At 34.4% G+C, this 27,322-nt stretch overlaps 1 protein-coding gene across 1 annotated transcript in view; it reads right to left on the bottom strand.

Annotated features, from left to right (window-relative positions):
- EYS (EGF-like photoreceptor maintenance factor) overlaps positions 1 to 27,322 on the bottom strand; it is a 1,472,906-nt gene that overhangs the window by 481,202 nt on the left and 964,382 nt on the right. Inside the window, 1 exon segment of the mRNA XM_087856898.1 lies at positions 10,705 to 10,817. Within this exon segment, the coding sequence (XP_087713024.1) occupies positions 10,705 to 10,817 (113 nt within the window).

Raw genomic sequence — 27,322 nt, 5'->3', positions numbered from 1 at the left:
TCTTAATTATTTTGGGGGAGAGGTTCTAGAAACAGTCAGTTTTCCTAAACTTTAGAAGCTTCAGTCAGGTTAAATCTTTCAAGTCCTCCTCAGCCAATAAAAGACAACTGATGCACTTTCTAAAATTCCTATGCCAGAAATCAAATACTTTCCTTCAACTCACATCTCATTGACGAGGACTAGCTCAATAGTCCTACCTAGATGCAAGAGGAGGTGGAGGGGATTGAGCAAGTTTGCTCTTGGCTGTGCAACTGTTTTTACAGGGCAATTCTATATTATGGAGGGGGTGCATAAACTGTTCTGTTGCAAAGCTAGCAGAGAATTTAACTTTTATTCTGAAAGCAATCAAGCATTTGGAAGGTGGCCATCCATTAACGCCAAAAGCAGAGATTGAGAATAAAGTATGTCTGCATAGTGCAGTATATAAAAGCCTCAGGGCACTGAGGTCTCACCTTACCCATCTCACCACAGTTTTGAACATATGAGAGTTTTTGTGAACCATCATTAATCATGAACACTATCATGAATGCTATTATTCCCAAACGAACATGTCTGCTTTTCATAATAACCAAATGTGTTATATATTACCAGAACCTCAAATAGTAGCATTTGAAAAAGATTCGTATTAAATTCTAACAGATACAATTACATTTCTGTAAGTAAACCCAACTACATAAATTTCATCGCAAAACTAAAAATACTTTCTTTTTCCTGAATGTTTCATTTCCCAAGTATTAAAATAGACTTTAAAATATAAATATTGATATCTTCCAATTGTCAAGGAAAGTATGCAATGCACAAAGATGTGAATGAGACAGGAATAGAACATTGGAAATTTTCTACAGTGCAGGGAAATGAAAATACATTTTAGTTAAAACACTTATGCCAAATAAAAAAATTAAATTGGAACAGAAATAAACACAATTTATAGTGTAACAAAACCTATGAATTCCATATTTGTACTTTGCTCTTAAGTGTGTTTGTGTTTATTTTTTGTTTATTTTAGTGCATTATTTTGTTCACTTTGTACTGGGAAGAAAATAAAGTAGATACTTCTTTAAAAAATGAGGGTAGTACATTTGAACTTCTCATGGAAAACATTATTCTTCTTAGATGACTATTCTCCTAGTTGATAGGGAATGTGGTCAAATAAATATGTAAAGATGGCTAATTATAGTAGTTACCAAAATGGAAGCACTTCCTGTGTCATTGTGTTAAGTGCATTGTTTATACACAATTTCACTTAATCCTCATGCCAACTCTATGATACCATTATTATTCTCCTTAGAAAACTGAAGTACAGAGAGGTTAAATAACTATGCCAAGGATATACTGATAATAAAAAGCAGAGCTGAACTTTGAAACTTGGCATTTTTGATTAATTCCTCTGCCATTAAAATATACCAGCTTAACTCAAACCCACTTCCAAGAAACTAGCAGTTAAGCTCTCTAGTTCTTCTCTTGTAATAGAGCAGAAGCAATCCTTTTGTAGTTGAAGCATATTAACCATATTTTGTAATGAACTCTGTATAATAAGAAAAAAATATTTTGAATTACTTTTAGGAAAAGAATTGCCTTTAGTTTGTGAAATACTCTAGAACATTTAATTGCGAAAATACAAGCCCCAGGGCATGGTCCGGAAGTTTAAAAAAAAAAAAAAACCAGTATTATGAAAGTTGATTGCTCTTTTTCATATGATAGTAAAAAGATTACATTGAGTTTTTAGAGAGTGAGCGGTTAGGGGTTCCTAGAATAATGAGATAAGGACAGATTCTAGGGAGGACATATAACTTCTATTAAGGTTGAGACTGAAGCCAAGAGCAGATCTTTAAGAAATACCTAAAGTGGGAATGGTCAAGGGATTTTTAAGACCAAGGATAACTAATATTCAATGTTTCAGATTCTTGTATTGTTATGCTATTCTTTGAAATACCTGACCCCTTTTTCCTGACCCCAGCCCTCAAATTTTGGAAAAATTTAGGAAAAGGGACTATGCTAATCTTTTATTTGAGGAAGAACAAATGATAAACAAAAATTACAATGACAACAATAGTTACCTAGTAATAAGTATGCATTTGACACCATTGAGAATATTTTTTTAAGTATATAATTGAATCATGAATCCCTTATAGCAACATTCTGTGGCCAGTATTACTAACATTATCACCATTTATAAATGAAGGAAGAATTCTCAGAGATAGTAAGTGGCACAACCACCATTCAATGAGTGGTTCCAGAGTTACTGTTCTTCCCTTTCTACTAGGTTGCTCTGAGCTGTAGAATCAGAGTGTAAGTAAAATCACGGTATCACTTCACTTGAAAAATGTAAGTAAAAAGAGTTTAACAAAAGCTAAGCATTTAAACACAAGTTCCCTTGTGATCATGGGGAGGGCAGAAGTCACACATATATCAGACTCAAGTCATTTTCTGAGACATCAGGAAATTAGAATTCTACAAAACTGGTCACTCTATTGCTGATATATGAGGTGTGGCCAAACAACACATGCTATGTCCACAAACATGTAATTAATTACCTTAGATGTGTGTAAAGCTTAGATTGCTGAAGACTTCAATTATGCATTTATCAGTTTTATTCTGTGGTATCTTTAGACACAACTACCTAGGGAATTTATGTGTCTCTTCTTTTTGCCCACATTTATTAATAAATAAACTATACCCATATAGATTAGGGACATCTTGTCATACCCAAATCATAAGAATCCTGAAATATGTAATTAAGTCCACGATGGAATTCTAGAGAGGAAATATTTTTAAATATTGTGAAGTAGATTTAAGATGTCAGAAATTTCAAAAAATATGAGATGACAGAAACGTTCAGGTATATTTAGATAAAATAACTATGCATTTTCTAAATTTTATTTACGATTAAGACCATTAGTATTAACTAGTTTGGATTTGAAGAGTTCAGAAATGAAAAACACCTATTTCTCTCTCTGGTGTGTGTGTGTGTGTGTATTTTTTATCCTAAATTTCCAAGACAAATACAAATTAAAAGCAAAAACAAACAAAAATATCTGACATATGAGAAACAAATAAAGCTGTCTGAGAAGATACACACATTTTTCAAGTATACAAGTACATCATCTCTATATTTTCCTTCATGTAGAACTGTAGAATTTGATTAAAATATAGCTAAAACATTTTCCATAGCATGACCTTATGAAGCAAAGTTTCCACTATACCCTTAATTTCAAATATGAAAGAATTAAAATACTTGACATGGTTGATCCCATCATATTTAAAAAAATTTAATATATCTTCAGTGTAATAATGGTGAGAGTGGGCATCCTTGTCGTGTTCCTGATCTTATTAAGGGAAAAGCTTCCAGCTTTCCCCCATTGAGAATGATATTTACTGTAGGCTTTTCATAGATTGTTTTTATGAGATTGGGGAATGGACCCTCTATCCCTACACTCTGAAGGGTTTTAATCAGGAAAGGATGCTGTGTTTTGTCAAATGCTTTTTCTGCATCTATTGAGAGGACTGTATGATTTTTGGCTTTTCTTCTTGTTGATATAATCTATCACACTGATAGATTTGTGAATGTTGAACCACCCTTGCATCCCAGGGATGAATCCCACTTGGTCATGATGGATAATCCTTTTAATGTACTGTTGGATCCTATTAGCTAGGATCTTGTTGAGAATTGTCCACAATAGCTAAATCGTGGAAGGAGCCGAGATGCCCTTCAACAGATGACTGGATTAAGAAGATGTGGTCCATATATACAATGGAATATTACTCAACTATCAGAAAGAACGATTTCTCAACATTTGCTGCAACATGGACGACACTGGAGGAGATAATGCTAAGTGAAATAAGTCAAGCAGAGAAAAACAATTATCATATGGTTTCTCTCATCTATGGAACATAAGAACTTGGAAGATCGGTAGAAGAAAGGCATAAAGAAGGGGTGGGTAATCAGAAAGGGGAATGAAGCATGAGAGATTATGGACTCTGATAAAAACTGAGGGCTTCAGAGGGGAGGGGGGTGGGGGAATGGGACAGGCTGGTGATGGGTAGTAAGGAGTGCACGTATTGCATGGTGCACTGGGTGTTATACGCAACTAATGAATCATCAAACTTTACATCAAAAACTAGGGATGTACTGTATGGTGACTAACATAATATAATAACAAAATACGATTATAATAAAAAAACCAACCACCCAAACAAAAATAATATATCTTCAATGCAAATCTACATATTTAAAATTTTTATTTACTTATTTGAGAGAGAGGGAAGAAAGAGAGAGAGCACAAGTGGGAGTAGGGGCACAGGGAGAGGGAGACGCAGACTTCTTGCTGAGCAGGGAACCTGATGTGAGGCTCGATTCCAGGACCTTGAGATCATGACCTGAGTGGAAGGCAGACGTGTAACCAATTGAGCCACCCAGACGCCCCTAATTTAATTTAATTTAATATAAATAGGCATCCCTATTTAAAGTAAAGTTTAAGAAATGGTGTTGGGAAAACTAGCTATCCAAATACAAAAGAATGAAATTGGACTCTTACCTGATGCTATAAATAAAAAACATTTTAAAATGGATTAAAAACTTATATGGAAGACCTGAAACTATAAAACTCCTAGAAGAAAACATAAGGAAAAGCTCTCTGACATTGGCCATGGCAATGATTTTTTTGGATGACACTGAAACCTCAGGCAAAAAAAGCAAAAAATACAAAAGTGGGACTACATTAAAAAAAATGCTTTTGCACAGCAAAAGAAACCATCAACAAGATGAAAATGCAACCTATGAACTAGTAGAAAATATCTATAAACTATATATCTGATAAGGGGTTAATATCCAAAATATCTAAGAAACTCACCTGACTCAATAGCAAAAAGACAAACAATCCAATTTTAAAAAGGCCAAAGGAATAGACTTTTTCCAAAGAAGATATACAAATGGCCAACAGATATATGAAAAGAAGCTCAATATCAGTGATCATCAGAAAAGCACAAATTTCAACCACAATGAGATATCACTTCATACACATTAGGATGGCTGTGAAAGAAAGGCAGGCAGAAAGAAAGAGAGAAAGAGAGAAAGAGAGGAAGGAAGGAAGGAAGGAAGGAAGGAAGGAAGGAAGGAAGGAAGGAAGGGGAGGGGGACAGAGGGAGGGAGGGAGAGGAAAAAGAAAATAAATCTTGGCAGGGATGTGAAGAAAAGGGGAGCCCTGTACACTGCTAGTATAGCTACTAATAGAACACTGTATGGAGTTCAAAAAACTAAAAATAGAATTACCAAATGATCCAGCAATCCTTTTTTTGGATATATACACAGAGGAAATGAGATCAGTAACTTGAAGAGATATCTGCACTTCTGTATTCATTGAAGCATTATTCACAGCAGCCAAGATACGGAAACAATCTAAGTGTCCATCAATAAATGAACAGATAAAGAAACTATGGTATATATGAATAACAGAATATTATTCAGCCTTAATCAAGAAGGAGATCTGTCATTTGCGACAACATGGATGAACCTAGAAGACATTATGCTAAGTGACATAAGCTACATGCAGAAAGAAAAAAATTGCATGATCTCGCTTATGTGAAATCTAAAAAAGTCAAAGACATAGAAGCAGAGAGTAGAATGGTGGTTACCTGGTTCGAGTAGGTGAAGGGTAATGGGGAGATGTTGGTTAAAGAGTATATAATTGAATTTATGTAGGACTAGAGTTATGTAATTTATATAGTTTAGAGATCTAATATATAATATGATGATCATAGTTAATAATACTGTATTAAATACTGGAAATTTGCTATGAGACTAGTTTCCAGGTGGTCACACCATAAGAACAAATAGTAACTATGTGAGGAGGTGGATATGTTAATTAGTTTGACTACAGTAGTCATTTCACTATGTATACGTATATTAAATCACAATATTGTACATTGTAGATATATACAATTTTTATAAGATACTTAAAAATAATAAAAATAGATTTTAAGGGTATAAATTAAATAAGATTTTTATTTTTTTTAGTTTTTTGAAGACTTATTTATTTAAGAGAGAGAGAGAAAGAGAAAGAGCACAAGAGAGTGAGTAAGCACAAGTAGGTGGCGGGCGGGGGGCGGGGGGCTCAGAGGGAGACGGAGAAGCAGGCTCCCCACTGAGCAGGGAGCTGGATGCCAGGCTCAATCCCAGGACCCTGGGATCATGACCTGAGCTGAAGGCAGATGCTTAACCAAATGAGCCACCCAGGGGCCCCAAATAGTAAGATTTTAAAAATATTATAAAGTTGACAGAATATTTCCTACAAGGTTCTAAGTGGACAATGACACATATAATGAAAGTCATAAGGAATGAACTCATAGAAGAAGATAACGGAAATGAAAAATGGAACCAAGTACAATAATGAGAGAAGTGAAGCAATAATACACAGTAGAAAAGAAATAATGTAAACACATATGAATACATCAACTGTCAACTCAGTTTTACTAGACTTTACATCTTAAAAATGAAGAATACAGAAATAAAATATTTATTATTTTATTTATTTAATACTGTTGTTATTGTTGTTGGCTGTTACTGTATGGTCTATTATCACACAGCCTGGTAGATACTAACAAAATTTTCTGAAGGCAGGTCTCCTATGCTATTGTTCTTGTCAAGGGAATCAGCAACTTATGGCATAAATTAGCTGTCTGAAAAACATTACACTGAGCTGGCAGTCACAAAAGGTAGCCATGTCAAGGCATATTCAAAATAGAATTCCTACATCTGTGATAAATTTAGTTTAATGTAGAAAATCCTCTCTGCTTCAGTTTCAAATGTACAAATATAGAATAAATACCAAACTACAATTTCAGCTCTTGTCCATAATCTAGTCTTCACAGGTAAATGATAATCATGTCTCCAGGAGGCCAAGAGTATATCAATCCCATAGCACATTGTCATAGACAAGTATCTGAATGGCTAAAAATCTATCTGAGGGTTTTGGCGGGGGGGGGGGGGTATGGGCTAGCCCAGTGATGGGTATTAAGGAGGGCATGTATTGAATGGAGCACTGGGTGTTATATGCAAACAATGAATCATGGAACACTACATCAAAAACTAATGATGTACTGTATGGTCACTAACATATCATAATAAAAAAATAAAAAATAAAGTATAAATTATAAAAATTATACAAAAAAAGAAAAATAAGGCAGTCATTAAAGCAAAGCTCAGATTAAAGTATAAAATGAACAAAAATCACTAGCAGTTAATTTTACAGGATTATTGAAGCTGGTTAGGTACTTTCAGCTTTTCTCTGGTGAAATTATAAAAATAAATCGTGTTTTATCGATTGTGCTTCTGGAAGAAACCTGTCTCTTGAGAAATGAAAAAAAAATAAAGGTACAAATATAAAAAAATCTAGAGAAAATTGTAATTTACCTCATTTCTCTTGTTTCATTTTATATTTAATTTGACTAAATTATTTGAATGAATAAAGTGATGAACTTTGGATTCCCATTTCTGGGTAATCAAATTTTGCTTTTACATTTTGCTTTGAAGATTCATATTATATACTTAAAAATGATAGTGGATGCTTATTTTGTAAAAAGAAAGAATAGCAGTGATGTATTACTAGAATGTTAAAACTTTATACCTTAGTCTTTGTGATTCATAAATGCACAGATATGTTGTCATGAAGTCTGACAATAAGTATATCTGCAAAAAATGTGAAACACTGCCACTCTTTTCATCATTTTTATTGTTTTAGTAAGTATAGATATTTTTCATAAAAATATGTTATTCTATGTTATTTATATTAATATGTAATGAATTTATCTTGTAAAGGAGTTAAATAATTATATTTAAACTTCTTTAGTTTTCATTTCTAATATGGTAAATACTGATAAATATATTCCACATTAAAAAAGCTCTTTGCGGTCAACAACAGCATTCTTTTTAAGAGTGCAAAGACCAAAAAATTTGAGAATCACTCTGTAGAATAAATCTAAAAAAAATTCATAATAAAAATTTGTGGGAAGAAATAATCATAGTTGAATCACAAGATACTTCATACAGCAAAATTTTTAGCATCTACTATTTCAGGCCTTGAGGAAATAGCAGTGAAAGAGGTCTACAGAGTCCATGCCCATGAGGAGCACACATTATGGTGAAGAGAATCATAAAAGAAACCTATGGATAAATAAATAAATATATTCAAACAGTATCATCCCTCGTTATGAATAAAAAGAAATATGGAAATAAACAGTGAGTAGGAGACATAGGTGGGGGCTCATTTCATTTTGGGTCCTCTAGGAAGGCCTCTTGGATGAGGTCATAGTAAAGCTTCAGTCTAACTGCTGAAAAGAAGCCAGACTTGTGAATGAGGGCCATGGGAGAGGGAGAAGAGGGTTCTGGAAGAGGGACTAGAAGACGCAATTTTCTGGAGATGGTAGCAAATTTGGAAATGAAGGCCAACGTCACTGAGCTTTGAACAAAGAAGAGAGTCCAGTTTTATCTTTTTTACAACATTTTGAGGCAAGAGTTATTTTTCTGATTTCACAGATAAGACTGAGGAATGGGGAACTTTTAAACCTTACCCAGTGTCATATAGCCAATTATTTGCAGAATGAAGCTTTGAAAACTGCATTCTAGACCAATTTAGTATAATGCCTCTCTTAAGAGAGGTGATCCTAAATGAAAAAAAAAAGTGATATTAGGGGTTGGTGAGAGAAGCAGAGTAAATGTTCAGAGAAATCTAATACTCCCTGCTTGCCCTAACCTTACTTACAAGCAAAATGCCTCTCAAATGTCTTCATCTGTGCTGGATAGTATAGGGAGGTATAATATCATTAGAAGCAGTAAGTCATACACAGTGTTTAAAGAACCAATATCACAAAATGAAGGTCAAATTAATGGAGGTCAATAGAATAGGACTTCTACAGAAGAGAGACCAAGAAAAAGTTTACAATTGGCTTGCAGGTAGCTGAGGTTACATAGGAATTTTGGTTTTGTTTTTTATTCTTTTTTAAAAGATTTTATTTATTCATTGGACAGACAGAGAGAGAGAGAGAGAGAGAGAGCGAGCACACGTGTGCACAAGCAGGGGGAGTGGCAAAGGCAGAGGGAGAAGCAGGCTCCTTGCTGAGCAGGGAGCCAGATGCAGGGCTGGATCCCAAGACCCTGAGACCATGACTGGAGCTGAAGGCAGACACCCAACTGACTGAGCCACCTAGGCACCTCAGTTTTATACTTATTCTTACAAACAAAAGTTAAGTGTGTCCTACTTTTATAAAATTAAAAAGAGAAAATTTATCAATTGCTACATTAGCAGATGATTATATAAATTATCGAAGGATTATATCCTTTTCGATGGATTTACTACTTAGTAACTGCGCATTATTCATTTAACTATCAGTCGCAAACTGATATTTAACAGAAAAGGTAGAGAGCAAAGAATCTGACAGTAAAATAATTGTTAGGAAATATTGCTAACTTCAAATCAATAAATAATGGAGCCAAACATTAAAAAATTAGAAATAAATGGTAAAAATATGAGGACTTTTGAGTATTTGATTTATATTAAAATTGTTGGAACCCATCTATTGTGTATAATGGAAGACATCAAGTTTTCATTTGAGTAGAAACAAAGCACAAACAAAATAAGCACCCTGTCTACCATTGTGTAATAGGTGCCACAAATATATTTTAAATGTGTAGCCTAAAGGTGAAACATTGGGGAATGAATGATCCTTTTACCTTCTAAAGTATTTCTTTAATTTCTTAATATACACCACCCCCTCAAACTGTGAAGAAAGCTGATTTGATGATTTTCAAATACGTAAAGTTCTCATAGCCTTTTGTGTTTTTTCCCCAAAGCACACTTCCTATTTATATATTCATTTTAATATTTCATCAATATCTTCTCTACTACACCATAAACTCCTTAAGGACAGTCACTGTGTGACTGTTTATTTCCCTTGGACCATAGTACATAGAAGGATTTCAATAATTCAGAATTTTTTGGTGAAATCAATCAACGTGTTTCTGCTGTTGACAGACTTTTATGCTGTCCTATGATCATACATCCTGCCATACCATGCCATCATCTCTAACCCGTGTGAACCCTTTCCAATGCACCATAAAGCTCCATAAACGATCCTTTTTTTCTTAACTGTCAGGAAAAAAATTTTTTTAACTAATTCATACCAATGGCATGTATGCCTAATATTGTGTCAAATGTGCCATCTCTCTACTTCACCTCCACCCCATCCACTACCACGTGTACAGATAGTTCTGTAGCCAGACACAGGTTATTTGAAAGGAATGCCACTGATAACGGAAATTCGAGCACAACCACAATTTTTTAAAGTGACATTTTTAAAGAAACATTTTAGCACTCTGAACAATAACCCACATACATGACCGTCAGAAGGCTTATATTTGAAATACTTCGACAGATGATATTTTCTGATCAAGACTAACTGATCATTTGCTGGTAGACATGATATATTTTATGTAACACAAAACTGAAATGTATATGAATAAATGGTCCAACTTAATTGGGGTATAGCATAAATATTCTGTAGTCTGTAAAAAAAAATAAACTGTGTAAGTATGAAACAACATCGAAATGAAGGAAATGCAGTTTGGTCCTGATTAGATGATTTCAAATAGAAATGTTACCTTTTGGTGTGGTTATTCAAACAAGTATTTGAAAAACCATTAGTGGATTTTACCTGCAATTGTCCACAGGAATTTTTTTCACTGCCTTGGATGGGATGAAAGATTCCCAGTTATTGATTTCTATAACTTCTATGCAGCCAGTAAAATTCTCAACTGGTCCAGAAATCTGAGATGGAGGGAGAAAAAGAGGGAGAAGAAAGAGAGAATGTTTATATTATTTTCTTCAATATATTATTCTTGCTATAAACTGGTCAGAATATGCAAACAGGCTGCGGGGTTGATGTATTCAACATATTGGTAGAAAGTAATTCAATTCTTTTCATAAATATCATTCCAAAAATTAGTATAAAAGAATACTACCTTAGTCAAAAGTTACTTGGAATCTATAGATCTTATCACTGTATGAATCACTTATATATGAATGAAGAAAATTTTCATTAGTACAGTGAATTATAGCTGAAACATGGGAGAAAAGCTAATACCCTCATCCTCCACATCAATGGACTATACTTTTCCATCTTTTGCCTCTGTTCCTCACACTTTTTCTTTCAGACATTAGTTACCTTGCCCCATCCACAACTATCAAAGCATCAAGAAAAATGAAACATAGTAAACTATGAATATTTGTGACATCCTGCAGCCCTGACGGATTCTGCATGCCTCTGTGTTCAGTTGTGTGGCCTATCCTCCTTAGGAATAACTTGGGCAGAAACTAACAACTAGAAAGATTGCCAAAGGGCAAAAAACAAAAAAGAAAATAAGGACATTGGAAAGCATGCATTTTGATGAACAAATAAAACCTCTTAAAGATAAACAGATATATGACTTTTCACTTTATTCACTGTGAACATACAATACTATTCTATTAATTACATGTCTATGTAAGTTTACGTTTAAATGAAAAAGAATTTAATAAAAACTAAAAGGGGCACAGCTCAGAGTTCAATAGCTAGAAGCACTTATTTCAGGTTCTGTCTTCTGTTATGTTCTTGATATTGTTAAAAATTTTAGGCTAAAGTGGACCAAATTATGAACAGGATAACCACTGAAATTATACACTGAAGAATAAGTTGTCTACCTTGATTTCTGAATTAAAAATAAGCACTATTTGCATTTTCAAGACTTGGTTTCTCATTGAGTATGTAATATTACAGAGGACAGAAGGAAGAAAGTATTTGTGTTTAGAAATTTTAGGGTGGGTGAATTTATTTTATTTCATCTTTTAACTTAGAGTCTTAGTTTAAAAACCTTTAAATATTTTCTTCCTCTTTCTGATATAGGCACAAATGTACTACAAACCCTCTCAACAAGTAACACTCTGTCAAGTGTCAAAAACGACTGAACTAGAAAACAAAGCAATATTTCACACAGCAAGTTTACAAAGAAGTCTGTTCATTCCAAGGAAAACAGAAGTACTTGGCTCTTACATGTTGCAGAAGGGAAAATATTGATTTGTAATTATTAGCTTAAAGTTTTATGGACTTTATTAATCTTTTTGTTTTTCAAATTTAGTTTATATTTTTATCACAGTTATACAGGAACCTAGTTTTTAAATTTAAAAAGTTTACGCATACCTCTCCTGAAACTTCAGAAATTTGTGAATTAGTATAGTTTATAATTAAAAAATTAAGAACTTAAATGGTCTTGGAAAAATGCTTTTGATAGTAATGATTATGAAAGTTATACTTAATATAGTTCAAAAACAGCAGCATAATGTGCATATTTAAATATTTTTCTCTGTTCATGAAGATCCTTATTATTTATGAGGATGAAAAATACAGAGAAAGCTATACCTTTTTAAATAAATACAAAGCTATGAAAAATGCTCTAGGGTGCCTGGGTGGCTCAGTCAAATGTCTGCTTTCGGCTCAGGTCATGATTCCAGGTCCCCGGATCCAGTCCCGCATCGGGCTCCCTGCTCCGCGGGGAATCTGCTTCTCCCTCTACCACCCCCCTGCCCCCGCTCATGATCTCTTTCTCTCATGTTCTCCCTCTCTCTCAAATAAATAAATAAAATTAAAAAAAAATAAAAATGCCCTAAAAGAAAATGCTCTAAAAGAAAAAGATTAATCTGTATTATACTTAATAGAATTCTATGATTCAAATCTCATTCACATATATTATGGACTAAAAGACAAATATTAATTTATTCACCTCAGACTTTGTTAGCAAGAAAAAATTTCCACAGCCTTTAACTCTGAATGAATTCAAAATTCTTTCATTTCTTCTATATTAACAGATTTACAACTTTCCAGTTCTTTAATACATTAACTTCAGGCACTCTTGTTCAGGATGAGTTAACTGGTTCCCAAATTCTCATGTATGTCTTTCTCACTTTGAATATGGAAATTTCAGTTTGCAAAAAATAAGTCAAATTTGTACCCAGAAACAGTTACTCTGAATGGTAAACTCTAATCACAAGATTTTCAGATAATTTCTAGTGTTCGGAACTTTCCCCCCCTTGAATTTGATTAATTTATAATAATCTGGCTAGTTAGGTTTCTGGGACAGGATTTTTAAAAGTGAAAGGAAAACACAATATACATAATTGACATGACAAGTTACAATGTAACCATATGTTACAGACTCATTAAGGATGAGAAATCATGAAAAATCACCTATATGAGGTTATAGAAATGGTATTGTTGCATGTTATCTCCCTTTCAATGAGAAAAATTTTGTACTCACATATACTCCTGGCATTTCTCATATCTGGTTCTTATTTTTGTTCAAGACAAATAAGGAAATAATGACCTCCAGTTACTTCTAAACAATGTAAAATTGCCACCACACAGCTTCAAGAATATAATTTATAGTATTGAATAGTAATAATACCAGAGTTCTCATTTTTTACTTCAAATTTGTCTCAAAGTTATAAACATATCTTCAATAGATTTCATTTCTTTTCTACCTCTATAGTAACAGAAGAATATTTAATTCTATCTCTGGCATTTGATGGCCTTTACTCACATTCCTTTTCTAATTTTTTACTTAAATTCTAGTTAGTTAACATATAGTGTAATACTAGTTTCAGTAGATTTTCGTGATTCATCACTTACATATAACACCCAGTGCTCATCACAAGTGCCCTTCTTAATGCCCATCACCCATTTAGCCCATCCCCTGCCCATCTCCCTCCATCAACCTTCAGTTTTTCTCTATACTTAAGAGACTCATGGTTTGCTTCCCTCTCTTTTTTTTCCCTTCCCCTGTGTTCATCTGTTTTGTTTCTTAAATTCCACATATGAGTGAAATCATGGTATTTGTCTTTCTTTGACTGACTTATTCCACTTAGCATTAATACACTCTAACTGCCTCCATGTCTTTGATGGATATTGGGGCTCTTTCCATAATTTGCCTATTGTTGATAATGCTGCTATAACATTTGGGGTGCATGTGCCCCTTCAAATCAGCATTTTTGTATCTCTTGGGTAGATACTTAATAGTTCAATTGCTGGATCTAGGGTAGTTCTATTTTTAACTTTTTGAGGCACCTCCGTAGTGTTCTCCAGGGTGGCTGCACCAGTTTGCATTCCTGCCAACAGTGCAAGAGGATTCTTCTTTCTCTACATCCTCACCCTCTGTTGTTTCCTGGTTTGTTAATTTCAGCCATTCTGACAGGAGTGAGGTGGTATCTCATTGTGGTTTTGATTTGTATTTCCCTGATGATGAAAGATGTTGAGCATCTTTTCATTTGCCTTTTAGCCATCTGCATGTCTTTGGAAAAATGTCTATTCATGTCACCTGCCCACTTCTTAACTGGATTATTTGTTTTTTGGGGTGCTTTATAGATTTTGGATACTAACCCTTTATCAGATGTCATTTACAAATATCTTCTCCAATTCTGTAGGCTGCCTTTTAGTTCTGTTGATTGGTTCCTTTGCTGTGCAGAAGCTTTTTATCTTGAAGAAGACCCAACAGTTCATTTTTGCTTTTGTTTCCCTTGCCTACAGAGATGTGTCTAGTTAAGGAGTTGCTATGGCCAAGGTCAAAGAAGTTGCTGCCTGTGTTCTCTTCTAGGATTTTGATGGGTTCCCGTCTCACATTTAGGTCTTTCATCCATTTTGAATTTATTTTTATATATAGTGTAAGAAGGTGGTGCAGTTTCAACTTCTGTATGTCGCTGTCCAATTTTCCCAACACCATTTGTTGAAAAGACTATCTTTTTTCCATTGGATATTCTTTGCTGCTTTACTGAAGAGTACTTGACCATATAGTTGTGGGTCCATTTCTGGGTTTTCTATTCTGTTCCTTTGATCTATGTGTCTGTTTTTGTGCCAGTACCATACTGTCTTCATGACTACAGCTTTATAATATAGCTTGAAGTCTGGAACTGTAATGCCTACAGCTTTTTGTTTTTCAAGATTGCTTTGGCTACTCTATCGCTTTAAAGAGAGTTGAAGTCAATGAATTATCCATACTGAAAAAACAAATTTCTATAATAATATTCAATAGAAGTTACATCAAATTTACACAAAGAGTCTTCATGGCTATAGTTTAGACACATATACAATATTCCAAATTTGTAAACAATTTTAAATAAAAATGTACCATCTTTTTTTTTTTTGAAACTTACATGCTTAAACATTTAACATCAATTTGGGTTGGCTTCCATACCTTGGTTATTGTAAATAATGCTGCAATAAACATACAGGTGAATGTATCTTTTCAAATTAGTGGTTTTGTTTCCTTTGGGTAAATACCCAGAAGTGGAATTACTGGATCACGTGGTATTCCTATTTTTAATTTTTTTGAGGAACTTCCACACTGTTTTCCACAGTGGTTGCACCAATTTACATTCCCACCAACAGTGCACAGAGGTTCCTTTTTCTTCACAGTCTTTTCAATACTTGTTTCTTCTGTTTTTGATATCAGCCATTCTGACTGGTATAAGGTAATATTTCACTGTGGTTTTGATTTGCATTTCTCTAATGATTAGTGATACTGCGCATCTTTTCATGTACCTGTTGGCCATCTGTATGTCTTCTTTGGAAAATGTCTATTCAGTTCCTCTGCCCATTTTCTAATTGGATCATTGGCGGTTTTTTGGTATTAAGTTCTTTATATATTTTGAGTATTAACTTTTTATTGGATATATCATTTCTACATGCCTTCTCCCATTCAGAAGGTTGCCTTTTTGTTTTGTTGATGGTTTCCTTCACTGTGCAAAACCTTTCTTTTTTCGTGTATTCCCAATAGTTTGTTTTTTGCTTTTGTTTCCCTTGCCTCAGGAGATGTATCTAGAAAAAAATGTTACTAAGATAGATCTCTAAGAGATTATTGTCTATTTCTTAAAGAAATTTTATGGTTGCAGGTCTCACATATAGGTCCATTTTGAGTTTATTTTTCTCTATGGTGTAAGAAAGTGGTAAAGTTTCATTTTTTGGCATATAGCTGTCCAGTATTCCCAGCACCATTTATTGAAGAAACTCTTTTTCCATTGTACATTCTTGCCTCTTTTGTCATAGATCAGTTGATCATATAAGCATGGATTTATATCTGGGCTGTCTATCCTGTTCCATCAATCTGTCTTTGTGCCCATGTCATACCATTTTTTTAGTATAGCTTTGTGGTATATCTTGAAATCTGAGACTGTGATACCTCCAGATTTGTTCTCTTTTGTCACGTTTGCATTGGCTATTCAGAGTCTTTGTGATTTCATACAAATTTTAGAATTACTTGTTCTAGTTCTGTAAAAAATAAAAATAATATTGGTATTTTGTGTATTTTGGTAAGAACTGCCTTGAATCTGTATACGGCTTTGGGTAGTATGCACATTTTAACAATATTAATTCTTCCAATCCATAAGCATAATATATGGTTAAATTTGTGTTATCTTTAATTTCTTTCATTGATGTTTCATAGTTTTCAGAGTACAAGTCTTTCATCTCCTTGGTTAAATTTTTTCCTAGGTATTTTATTCTTTGTGGTGCAACTGTAAATGAGATTGAATTCTTGATTTCTCTTCCTGCTACTTCATTATTAGTATATTATCTTTTATGCAACCTTTTTAAACTGAATCTCAGTATTGCTTCCTTTTTATTGGCTTAGTGTTCATGTTCTTATCATCCCCAAACTCTTCACCAGAAATATGAATCCCTCCTCAATAATTAAAATACTATGAATACTTATTAATTTGATTTCTGTTGTAATTTGAATTTTCACAATCTCTTCACTGTCACATTTGAAAATTACTGTACTGTCCTGTAATGAATCCATCCACTCTTACCTGGTTGTCATGTTATTCAGACTTAATTCACTCCTTTTTTTTGGCATATTAATTGATATTATAATCAAATTTCATCAGTGTCTGCTTCAAATGGACAGAAGCAACTGAAAGCTCTAAAGCAAAACAGGGCTGATATAATGAAGTCCTATACCTGATAATGGCTAAAAAAGTAGAAAGGGGGTGAAGATATTATGGTGACTTTGATGAATTACATGTGGGGCATACAGAAGAAAGGAGGGAAACAAAGAAGTAGAAAATTCAATGCTATGGACACTTGTTAAATTCCTACTAAGTATTTATTGGTTTCTCAAAAATCATTCCAAAGCTAAGTACTTTGAAAAATAGTCAAGAAAAGATGGAAGTTGTTAAAGATTACCTATTTTGAACACATAACTGAACTGAGATATTAACAGGCCATGTTTCAGATGTTTAGCTGTTATCAGTATAAACACAAATTAGATGACAGTTGTGTACTGTGTATAATGCCAACTGATACATGAGTCTAAATATCCCAAATGTGGGACTTGAGCAACATAATGACAAAACTGCTACATAAAAACAGGAATTTTTCAGTCTACAAATTTAGTAACATCTCTACCAACTTTATTGTAATATATTCATTAAATTACGTACACTTCATAAAGATTATGGAATTCATGTGGATATAGTCTCTATGTAGAAGGAAACAGAAATCTGGTTAATTTCCCAGATGAGAATAAAATTTATATATTGATTCAGCAAATACTTAGCAAGTATATACTGTTGTAGTAAGCACAGGGTCACCATACATGTTTATACAAATTTTACGCCATCAAAAAACTTAGCTTATAGAGTAGAGTAGAGCCTGATATTTAATCCACGTTTTTCCCCCTCCAAGCTATCTTCCCAGAAATATCTGCTTTAAAAAAAATCTGTCTAATTCAAACAAAGTCACCATAGAGTCTAGCAACTGTGGGGCTAGGCACTGTTGAAATATAATGTCAGTAAAGAGTAGATACAATTCAGTAAAACATGGGAAGAGCACAACAGAGTTTGATTTCTGATAATGATATGAGTAACTGGGTGGAGATCAAACCTCTTATGAAAACAAGGAGAGTAAAATTTACATAAAAATCAGTTAGCAAACAATAAAGAGCAACTAAGCAGCAAAGATTTAAGATGCCAATGTCTGAGAGAGAAGGGAAGAACAAAATGTTAGTCTTGACATTCACTATTCCATTTTGCCTTGAAGTACTTGTAAATTTACAAGTGGCAGATGAGACTTGGGAAAGCTGAGCAAGGGTTTCTAAAAATCTTTTTGGGCTAAGAGCAAAATACTGAAAATCAAGAGCAAACAATCATTCTTAGAACACTGAACATGTGTTTCTAAATTCTACAGGGTTTTAGAGCCAACTGGGTTTTAGAGCTGCCTAGAGTTTAATCGGGTGGACATTTTCATCAGTGGGGTTGATTGCCACTTCTTCACTACAGAAACCGGCAGAGACTGCCCCTGTATAATGACATTAGAAAAAATGAGCACAATTTCAACCGTTTTTTCTCCAGTTTATTCTTTCTCTCAGCAAGGCCAGACATGCTCTGTCCCACAAACTAGAATCTCTACAGTACCAACTCTATTCCTAACCATTAACACACATCACTTTAATACAGCTATCTGTATGTTGAGGGATTTGCCATGGATTTTTTTTCTTTTTTTACTACAACAGCTTTATTGAGATATAATTCACATATCATAAAATTTACCCATTTACTACAACAGCTTTATTGAGATATAATTCACATATCATAAAATTCCATGGTTTTAGTATATTCTGAACTGTTCAACCATTACCACAATCATTACCGCAACCAAATAGAATACATTTATCACTCAAAAAAACCCCACCTATTCAATAGTAGGAAACCACTAATCTACTTTCTATCTACAGATTTGCCTATTATGGACATTTCTTAAAAACAAGAACATATAGTATGTGGTCTTTTGTGATTGGCTTCTTTCATTTAGAATAATGTTTTTAAGGTTCCTCCATGCTGTAGTATGTATCAGTACTTCATTCTTTTCATTGCTGAATGATATTCCATGGTATGGATATATCATGTTTTGTTCATCCATCCACTGTTTAATAGCCTTTTGGACTGTTTCAGTTTTTTTTTTTGCTATTATGAATACTTGTGTGTTTTATGTGGACACATGCTTTTATTTCTCTTGGTCATATGACTAATCCTATAGAATTTCCCTGTGTGTTTGTGTGATTATTTAGGTGTTTCCTACTATATATAGCTGCTTCAGTATAAATCCTGGGGAGGGAGTTAGTAGCCAGGAGCTAATTTCCATGATGGAAATAATGCATCAAGATTACTCTTGGGGTGCCTGGGTGGCTCAGTGGTTTAAGCATCTGCCTTCGGTTCAGGTCATGATCTCAGGGTCCTGGGATCAAGACCCATGTCAGTCTCCCTGCTCAGTGGAGGGAGCTCAGCCTGCTTCTCCCTCTCCCTCTGCAGTTCCCCCTGTTTGTTCTCTCTCTCTCTGTCAAATAAAAAATAAAATCTTTAAAAAGAAAAAAGATTACTCTTAATTGGAAACAATCTAAATGTCCATCTATAGGAGTCTGCTCAAGTAAACTGTTGTACCACCCCCAGTTTGTGAAAAGTAGGTAGGAATACCTCCATATACTACTAGGGAATGTCCTGTGGATGCTATGGTATCTACCCATATCTCCCTTTAGGACTGAAGGATTTCTCTCCTCTTCCCACTGCTTGGGGTACTGCTACTGGCAGACAGACTTTGCCTTTCAGCGTTCTTTGGGAATTACTTTAGTCCAGGGGTATAGCCTCACCCAAGTTTTCTCCTCTTTCCTGTGGGAGTGTGCATCAAATGACTGGTCAACAAGGGACTGTAAGAGCCCAGACGCCTCACTTCAACATGTGACAACTCTGAATGGTCAGTCCAGTTCCAACTTGACAGGGGTTTTGCAAAAGCCCATACTGAGACTGCATCTCATTCCAACACTTCCTCCTGCCCAATCTTACTTCCTTCCTTTCCCTTCCCTAGATAGTAGTCCCAATAGAACTCTCTAAACGACTTCTACATTAACTTCCATCTCAGAGTGTGCTTTCCAGAGAATACAACTTGCAATTCAGTGATCACCAGATACACTGCTAGGTAGAAAATGTGAAGTAAAAAAAAGTATATACACATGCTGTTATTTAATAATGGAAGAATATGAATTTATGTATTTGTATGTTATTTGTTAATATTTAATAATAAATAAGTAAACCATAAAATATGAGGAAGAGGAAATGAATAGGACAGAGGTGATAGCAATGGAAACTAGATTTCTTAAATATATCTTCAGATACGGCTTTGAATTTGAAACCATGTAAATGTATTTTATAATTATAAAATAAAATAAAGATTTAAATAGCAATTCTTAAAACTCAGGAGTAAAATGAAATAAATGATCCTCTAACTGTGTCTCTATTTGGTGGTATAAGAACACATAAAATAACTACTTTGATGACTTTAAAACACAGTACTTTGAAGATATATCTTCAGTGGAATCTTAAGGACAGAAAGAACCAAAAGTATTAAACTGTAATGTAAGTTAGTAGTAGTGACGCAAAATTATTCTATTAGATGTGTGTCAGTTGCAGGATATATCAAATGTATATGATGACAGTGTTGCGCATGTTTGGAGCAAGATGAACTAAAAACCATATACTACAGTTGCCAATTTTGATTGCAAGTATAATTATATAAGAAATTATGTAAGAAACCATGGAAACTCTACAGTACAAATAATTTAGTTTCTTCAACGAAATTTTGCTCAAAAAATAAAATTGACAGGAATATTTTATACATAAAATGATATTGGAAAGGCATATTGACCAATCACATTATATGGATGCTATTTGGTTTAATTTATTTAGTTTGATTTAAACAAACTGTTTTTTAAAGAAGGTTATAAAACAGGAAAATGTGAAAACTAATGATATATGATAGTAAAAAATTATTACTTTTTAAAGGTGATAATGCAATTATATTTTTGGAGATTATTTAGCTTACAGAAATACAGACAGAAATATTTACAAATGGCTCAGTTAGTTTCGTGTCTGTCTTAGGCTCAGGTTATGATCCCAGGGTCCTGGAATTGGGATAGAGTCCCATGCCTGGTTCCCTGCTCAGTGGGGAGCCTGCTTCTCCCTCTCCCTCTGCCCATCCTCCCTGCTCATCTCTCTCTCTCTCTCAAATAAATAAATAAAATCTTAAAAAAAAAAAAAAAAGTCATCTTAAAAAAAATGTTCTGATGTCCGAGATAAGCTTCCAAAACACCATTCATATGTTGAAACCAAATCCCCAATGTGGAGGTATTTGGAGGTGGGGCCCCTGGGGAGTGATTAGGTCATGAGGGTGGTGATCTCATAAATAGGATTAATGACCTTATAAAAGAGGCCCTAGAAATATCCCTCAACCCTTCCACTAGGTAAAGATAAAAGATGATGTCCATCTATGGACCAGGAAGTGGGTCCTCACCAGACATCAAAGTGCCAGAACCTTGATCTAGACTTCCCAATCTTGCAATATATTTTCTTTTTTTTTTTTTAAAGATTTTATTTATTTATGTGACAGAGAGCCAGCGAGAGAGGGAACACAGCAGAGGAGTGGGAGAGGAAGAAGCAGGCTCCCAGCGGAGGAGTCTGACGTGGGACTCGATCAGAACGCCGGGATCACGCCCTGAGCCAAAAGCAGACGCTTAACGACTGCGCTACCCAGGCGCCCTGCAATATATTTTCTTATGACCATAAATTTGGCACCAGTACAAGTTTAAACTTAGTTAGGTACCAATTTTGTCAATTCCCCCTTAACTTTACAATGGAAAACTATTTATTAAAAGTAATAACCTCATGAAAGCTCAACCATAATTTAAGATATGGGAAATAAGTTATCATTTTCTTCCAGTCTGAATAATTAGGAAAATGCCAACTTAAACAGAAATTTGATCTATAATATTGTTCAACATTAGATAAGAGTTAATGATTCTATAAAATAAATAATTAGAATCATGTTAGAAATAAAGTAAATCTTTTCCTTCAAATTCAAGGTTTTCTTCTGATTTTTTAATGAAAATAAGTGTTATTTAAGTCTTTCAAGTTTTTTTTCAATTTTAAAATCAAAAGGTGAGGAAATTCTTCAAAAAACCTTAAATTAAATTTGCGACTCACTGATGCCCTATTTGACAGTTGAAGGATTCCTGAAAAAAGAAAGCTTTATGTACTGTTAAAGTAGAATATTGGAAAAGGCAGATGCTGTCTCTGCCTTGAATTACAAAAGTAAAGTATGTAGTTTTTCTACCATTTGCAATGGTTACTTGAAGAAGTCAGCAATAAAAATTCAAGTTTAAGTCAAATGTTGCAGTTTTGCTGTTGTTTTGCTAGTCATAGCTCACTAAATACAAAATGTATTTGAAAATAAGGGAGATTCCACTGTGTTGACACCAGTAACCAACTACCTTCTAGTGTTCCTGTGACTTTAGACTCTCAATCAAGCTTGTCAGAAAAGAAATCAATTTGGCAATTTTGCAGAACTGTCTCCATATGGAGTCTAATAATGATAACACTTTGTCCTACATAATATTCTTCAGGTCATGGTATTATGTTAGATCCCCATCTCTAATGTCAGCATATAGGTTGAATACGTTTCAGAAAAAGAAGTATTTTATAGATTTTACAGTCTGAAAACAATGTAAATGCTCTAAGAACTACAGTAAGCTTATGGCAAGTTCTTGCTTAAGAGAAATTTATTCCATCAAATTCCAACTTTAAAATTCATGAAACAATTCACAAGCATGCCTCTACATTCCAGAATTTATAGAAATGCCCTGTTACCCACTGTCCAGCTGTTGCAAATAATTTTGATAGCTTTCTCCAGACTTCAAGAGCCTAAGAATCAGGCATATGAATCTGGGCACAATAGGCTGATCTTACCCCCACTCTGCTCTGGTATATCACATACTGCTTACACTGTTTGTCTCTCAAGTTTTTTGTCATTCTCTGAAGTGACAGAATGGAGGAGAGAAGGATAAGTTGAAAGCACTCACATTTATTCTGAGAACAGACTACATCCTCAAACACTGTTTGTCTGTATATGGGATAATCCAGTGCGCTGAAACCCAGTAATTCAAAGTTTTCCACATAGTAACAAACTGAGTTGAATGAAGATTAATCAAGTTATATGAAAATCCACACGGATTTTAAGATAACCAACCAACCAACAAACCACCACCACCACCAACAAAAACAGAACTAAGTGAATATTTTGTTTTTAAATTTTAGTTTATGTAAGTTTTGTTTTCAGTTATTCTGTACATTTACTTGTGGCAAAAATAGAAAAAAAATATTCTAACAGAGGTCAGACTGAACAAAGTAGAATTCATAGATTCTAGATTTTCTTTTTCTTTTTTATCACACATTTACCTATCTTTTATCTTTATCTGTAGTATATCTATATCCATCACTGTAACCACCTACAGACAGTTAACAGATAACATACATTTATCACCTGTCTCTATTGTTAGCCCTTTTAAGGATACCTGAGGCAGAAAATTCTATTTAATTCAAAGTATATAAATATATAAAAATTTTTTAAAAGTTATTTGTTTCAATGGACTCTGCAGTCAGCAAATCCATAAATAATTTATCTGATGATTAAGGATTTCTAGAGGAGAAAAAGCTCTGATTTTTCCTTCTGAAAAATGATATCAAATGTTTTTAGTAGAAAAATAAAATATATTTTCATTCCTATCCCTTTCTATTGGACCATCCCAATTTGCATGTAAATATGCTTCAATATTGTCTACCCTAAAGTACTATTCTTCCCCAGTCCCTCTTGCCTCTTTAGTAACCATCATGGTAGTTTCCAGCATAGGTGTTAATTCTATCTCCTCTACTTTCTGCATTATCATAAACAAATTTAATATTAAGTATATTGGTTTCTTTACCTATAAAATGAGAATAAAAATAGTAATACCTATATCCTATGGTTATTGTGGGATTTTAAAAGTTAATACGCGTAAAATATTTTAAAACAATACTTGGACCTTAAGTGTTCAATACATGTTAGCTAGTATCATTATCATGCATGCACTTAAAAACCAATTTTGAGAGAGCGGGTTCTCCTATCTTTATTGTTTTCCAGCGTTGCTTCTCTCCCCACTACTCCATGCAACCATTTTCTGAGTCACCAGTGTTGTGAATTCAAATGAATGCTTGTCTTTTCTTCTTATCTTGTATCTTTCTCAGTGTTTGCACATAGAAAGTCCTTAATATGTTGACTGAGTGATTGGATGCATGATTTAATTACTTTAAGTAAGATGGTAAAACAAAATCAACACAAACATACTTGTTATGGTGTGATTGTATGTGTCCCTCCAAAATTCATATGTTGAAATCCTAATGCCAATGATGGTATTAAGAGACGGAGCCTTTGGAAAGTGTTGAGGTCATTACAGTGAGGCCCTCATGAAGAGGATTAGTGCCCTTAAAAAGAGAGATCCTATCGAAATCTCCAGCTTCTTTAGCCATGTGAGGATACAATAAGAAGTCTGTGTCCCAGAAGAGAACCCTCACCTGATCAGGCTGGTACCCTGATCTCAGATTTCCAGTTTCCAGAACTGTGAAAAATGTATTTATTACTCTTATAAGTTACTCACTCTGTGTTCTTTTGCTTTAGCAGCTGGGATGGAAAATCGGTGCCCAGAAGTGAAGGTGCTGCTGTAACAAACACCTAAAACTGTGGAAGTGGCTTTGAACTGGGTAAAGGATAGAGGTCAGAAGAGTTTTGAGGTTTATGCTAGCAAAAGCATACACACTGCCATGAATGAAGTATTAAAAAGCAGGTCTGGTGAGGATTCAGAAAAAGAAGGCTGTAGAGAGCGTTTTAGTCCTGTTAGAGAATATCTAAGTGGTGGTGAATGGTATATCAGTAAAAATATGGATGTTCAAGACCATTCTAATAAAGTCTCAGATGGAAATGAGGAGCATGTTATTGAATGATGGAGGAAAGGCCATTTTTGTTACAAGGCAGCAAAGAATTTGGCTGAATTGTGTTTGTGTCCTAGTGTTTCATGGAACATAGGACTTGGGAGTGATGAAATTGAGTATTTGGCTGAAGCTTTTTCTTTTTCTCTTTATAATCTTAACTAATAAAAATTATATATATTTAGCATGTGCAACATGATGATTTCACTACATATACACAGAGAAATGATTACTACAGTCAAGCTAATCAACATAGCTCATAGCAAAGGTGAAATCATTTCTAAGCAAAGTGTTGAAGGTTGGCAGCTTGGCTTCTCTTGAATGCCAATAGCAAAATGAGAGAAGAAAGAAATTACTTAAAGATGGAATTGTTAATCAGAAGATAAGAACTTAACAATTTGAAAGATTCTCAGCCTATCCACATATAAAAAGTAAGAAAGTGTTCTGAAAAGAACACTAATGGTGTGTGACCAAGGTAAGATTAGTATGAGTATGAACCAAAATGTGTTTAGCCACTCCAGCAGAGAAAGAGCCAATTTGAACTGAAGGGGAAGGAGACTGAAAGAAATGAAGAAAAGTGTTGGGACTTCTTAGATTTTACAGGATGGGACACGGAGTGATTATGGACTTAGCACATGTGATATTCTTAAGACAAGGAGAGAAGGACCCCGAATTCAGAGATTATCAAGGCTGCCTCCTCAGGTTCAAAAGGGAGGCTACCCCTGGGTTTCACCAGACTAGATGACCCCTGACCAGAGCCATAGGGGTAGTGCTGCACAAAGTATTGGGCATGGACCACTGCCCAGCAAAGCATGGAATATGCTACCCTCACCTAGATTTCAAACGATGGAGCCTCCTGAAGCCATCAACCTGCAACTGCAGACTGGTAAAGCACCTGCCTAGAAAAATTAGTCAGGCAACTCCAACCCTTGAAAGCTGTCACATGGGCTGTGCTCAGCAGTCATGAAGGCAGAGATGCTCCAGTAGGTCTTAAGGTTTTGAACTTGCTCTGAATCTGTTACTCTTCTTTTCCTTTTCTATTTCTCCCTTTTGGAATGGAAAATATCTATCCTATGTCTGTCCCACCATTGCATTTTGGAAGAACATTTTATATTAGATTTCACAGGTTCACAGCTGGAGAGCAATTTGCCTCAGGATGAATTGTCTCACCCATATCTGATTTGTATGATATTTAGATGAGACTTTGGACTTAGACCTTTGGTTGATGCTGAAATGAGTGAAGATTTTTAGGGCTATTGAGGTGGAATGAATATATTTTGCATGCAAGAAGGACATGAATTTGGGGAGGGGGCAGAGTAGAATGCTATGGTCTGAATGTTTGTGTCCCTCCAAAATTCATATGTTGAAATTCTTATGCCAAATGTGATGGTATCAGGAGGTAGGACCTTTGGGAGTTGCTACCCCTCCTTTGGGAGGACCACGCCCGCATGAATGGGAGTAGTGCTCGTATAAAAAAAGTTGCCTAGTTTGTGGGATTTTGTTATAGCAGCTCAAACAGACTAATGCATCTGTTTGCTCATTTTTAAGACCCTGTTCCTTTATTTGGAGAGAAGAAAAAGGAATGGATCATAAGTATTTCAAGAACAATTTTTTTTTGTTCTTTAAGAAAGTAGAATTTTATTATTTATTTTATAATTTTCTTTCCTCCAACCTTCTCTCCTTACCCAACTCCCTCCAAAGTTGTTAATTTCCACAAATTACACAGTGCTCTGATGGTTTTTACTCAGGTCCTATGGAGAAACTTCTCTAGAATTTATTCTCCAACTATTTATTTAGCATTAGATTCACTAGGAACTGTGCTATGGGCTGTAGACAGATGGCTGAACAAGACATATCTCTGTCCTAAAGTGGCTTCCAGTGTAGGCCAAAGATAAATATGCAAACAAATATTTATAATGTAATATGGCCAGGTACTTCATGAAGATAGGAACTTGGTCTGCCCTCTTCACTGAATAATTCCTGGCACATAATCTTAGAATAGATGTTATATTATACTATAGTAATGGTATGCACCAGTATGTCTGAGCAATAGTCTATAAAACTCAGCTGGAAATGGGAAAGCTTATGAGCTTTTGAGTCCAAATGCTCCCGGACTTGAACTTTATACTTCATATGAGTCCCATGCCAACCACGTGACGTCTATGCCTTATCAAATATTTTGGCTTTTTAAATGACCTTTCTCCATGATTACCTATGTATCTTCTAGAGTATCATTTGAAAATCCTGTGAAGAAGAGGCAATATGATCAATTTGAGGGATCTTCTTATCACATGGCTGACACAGATCTGATGTGATTTCAAGGGCATGCAGAAAATCTCAAAAACAAAAACTTTTCTCTCTTGGCTTGCTGATGCCAGAAATCTCATCCTCTGAGATTTATTCTTCTG

The sequence above is a fragment of the Ursus americanus genome, chromosome 29 (assembly GCF_024610735.1).
Source record: "Ursus americanus isolate L20-20 chromosome 29, mUrsAme1.1.p, whole genome shotgun sequence".
NCBI lineage: Eukaryota > Metazoa > Chordata > Mammalia > Carnivora > Ursidae > Ursus > Ursus americanus.
This window is presented reverse-complemented; position numbering and strand designations above follow the sequence as displayed.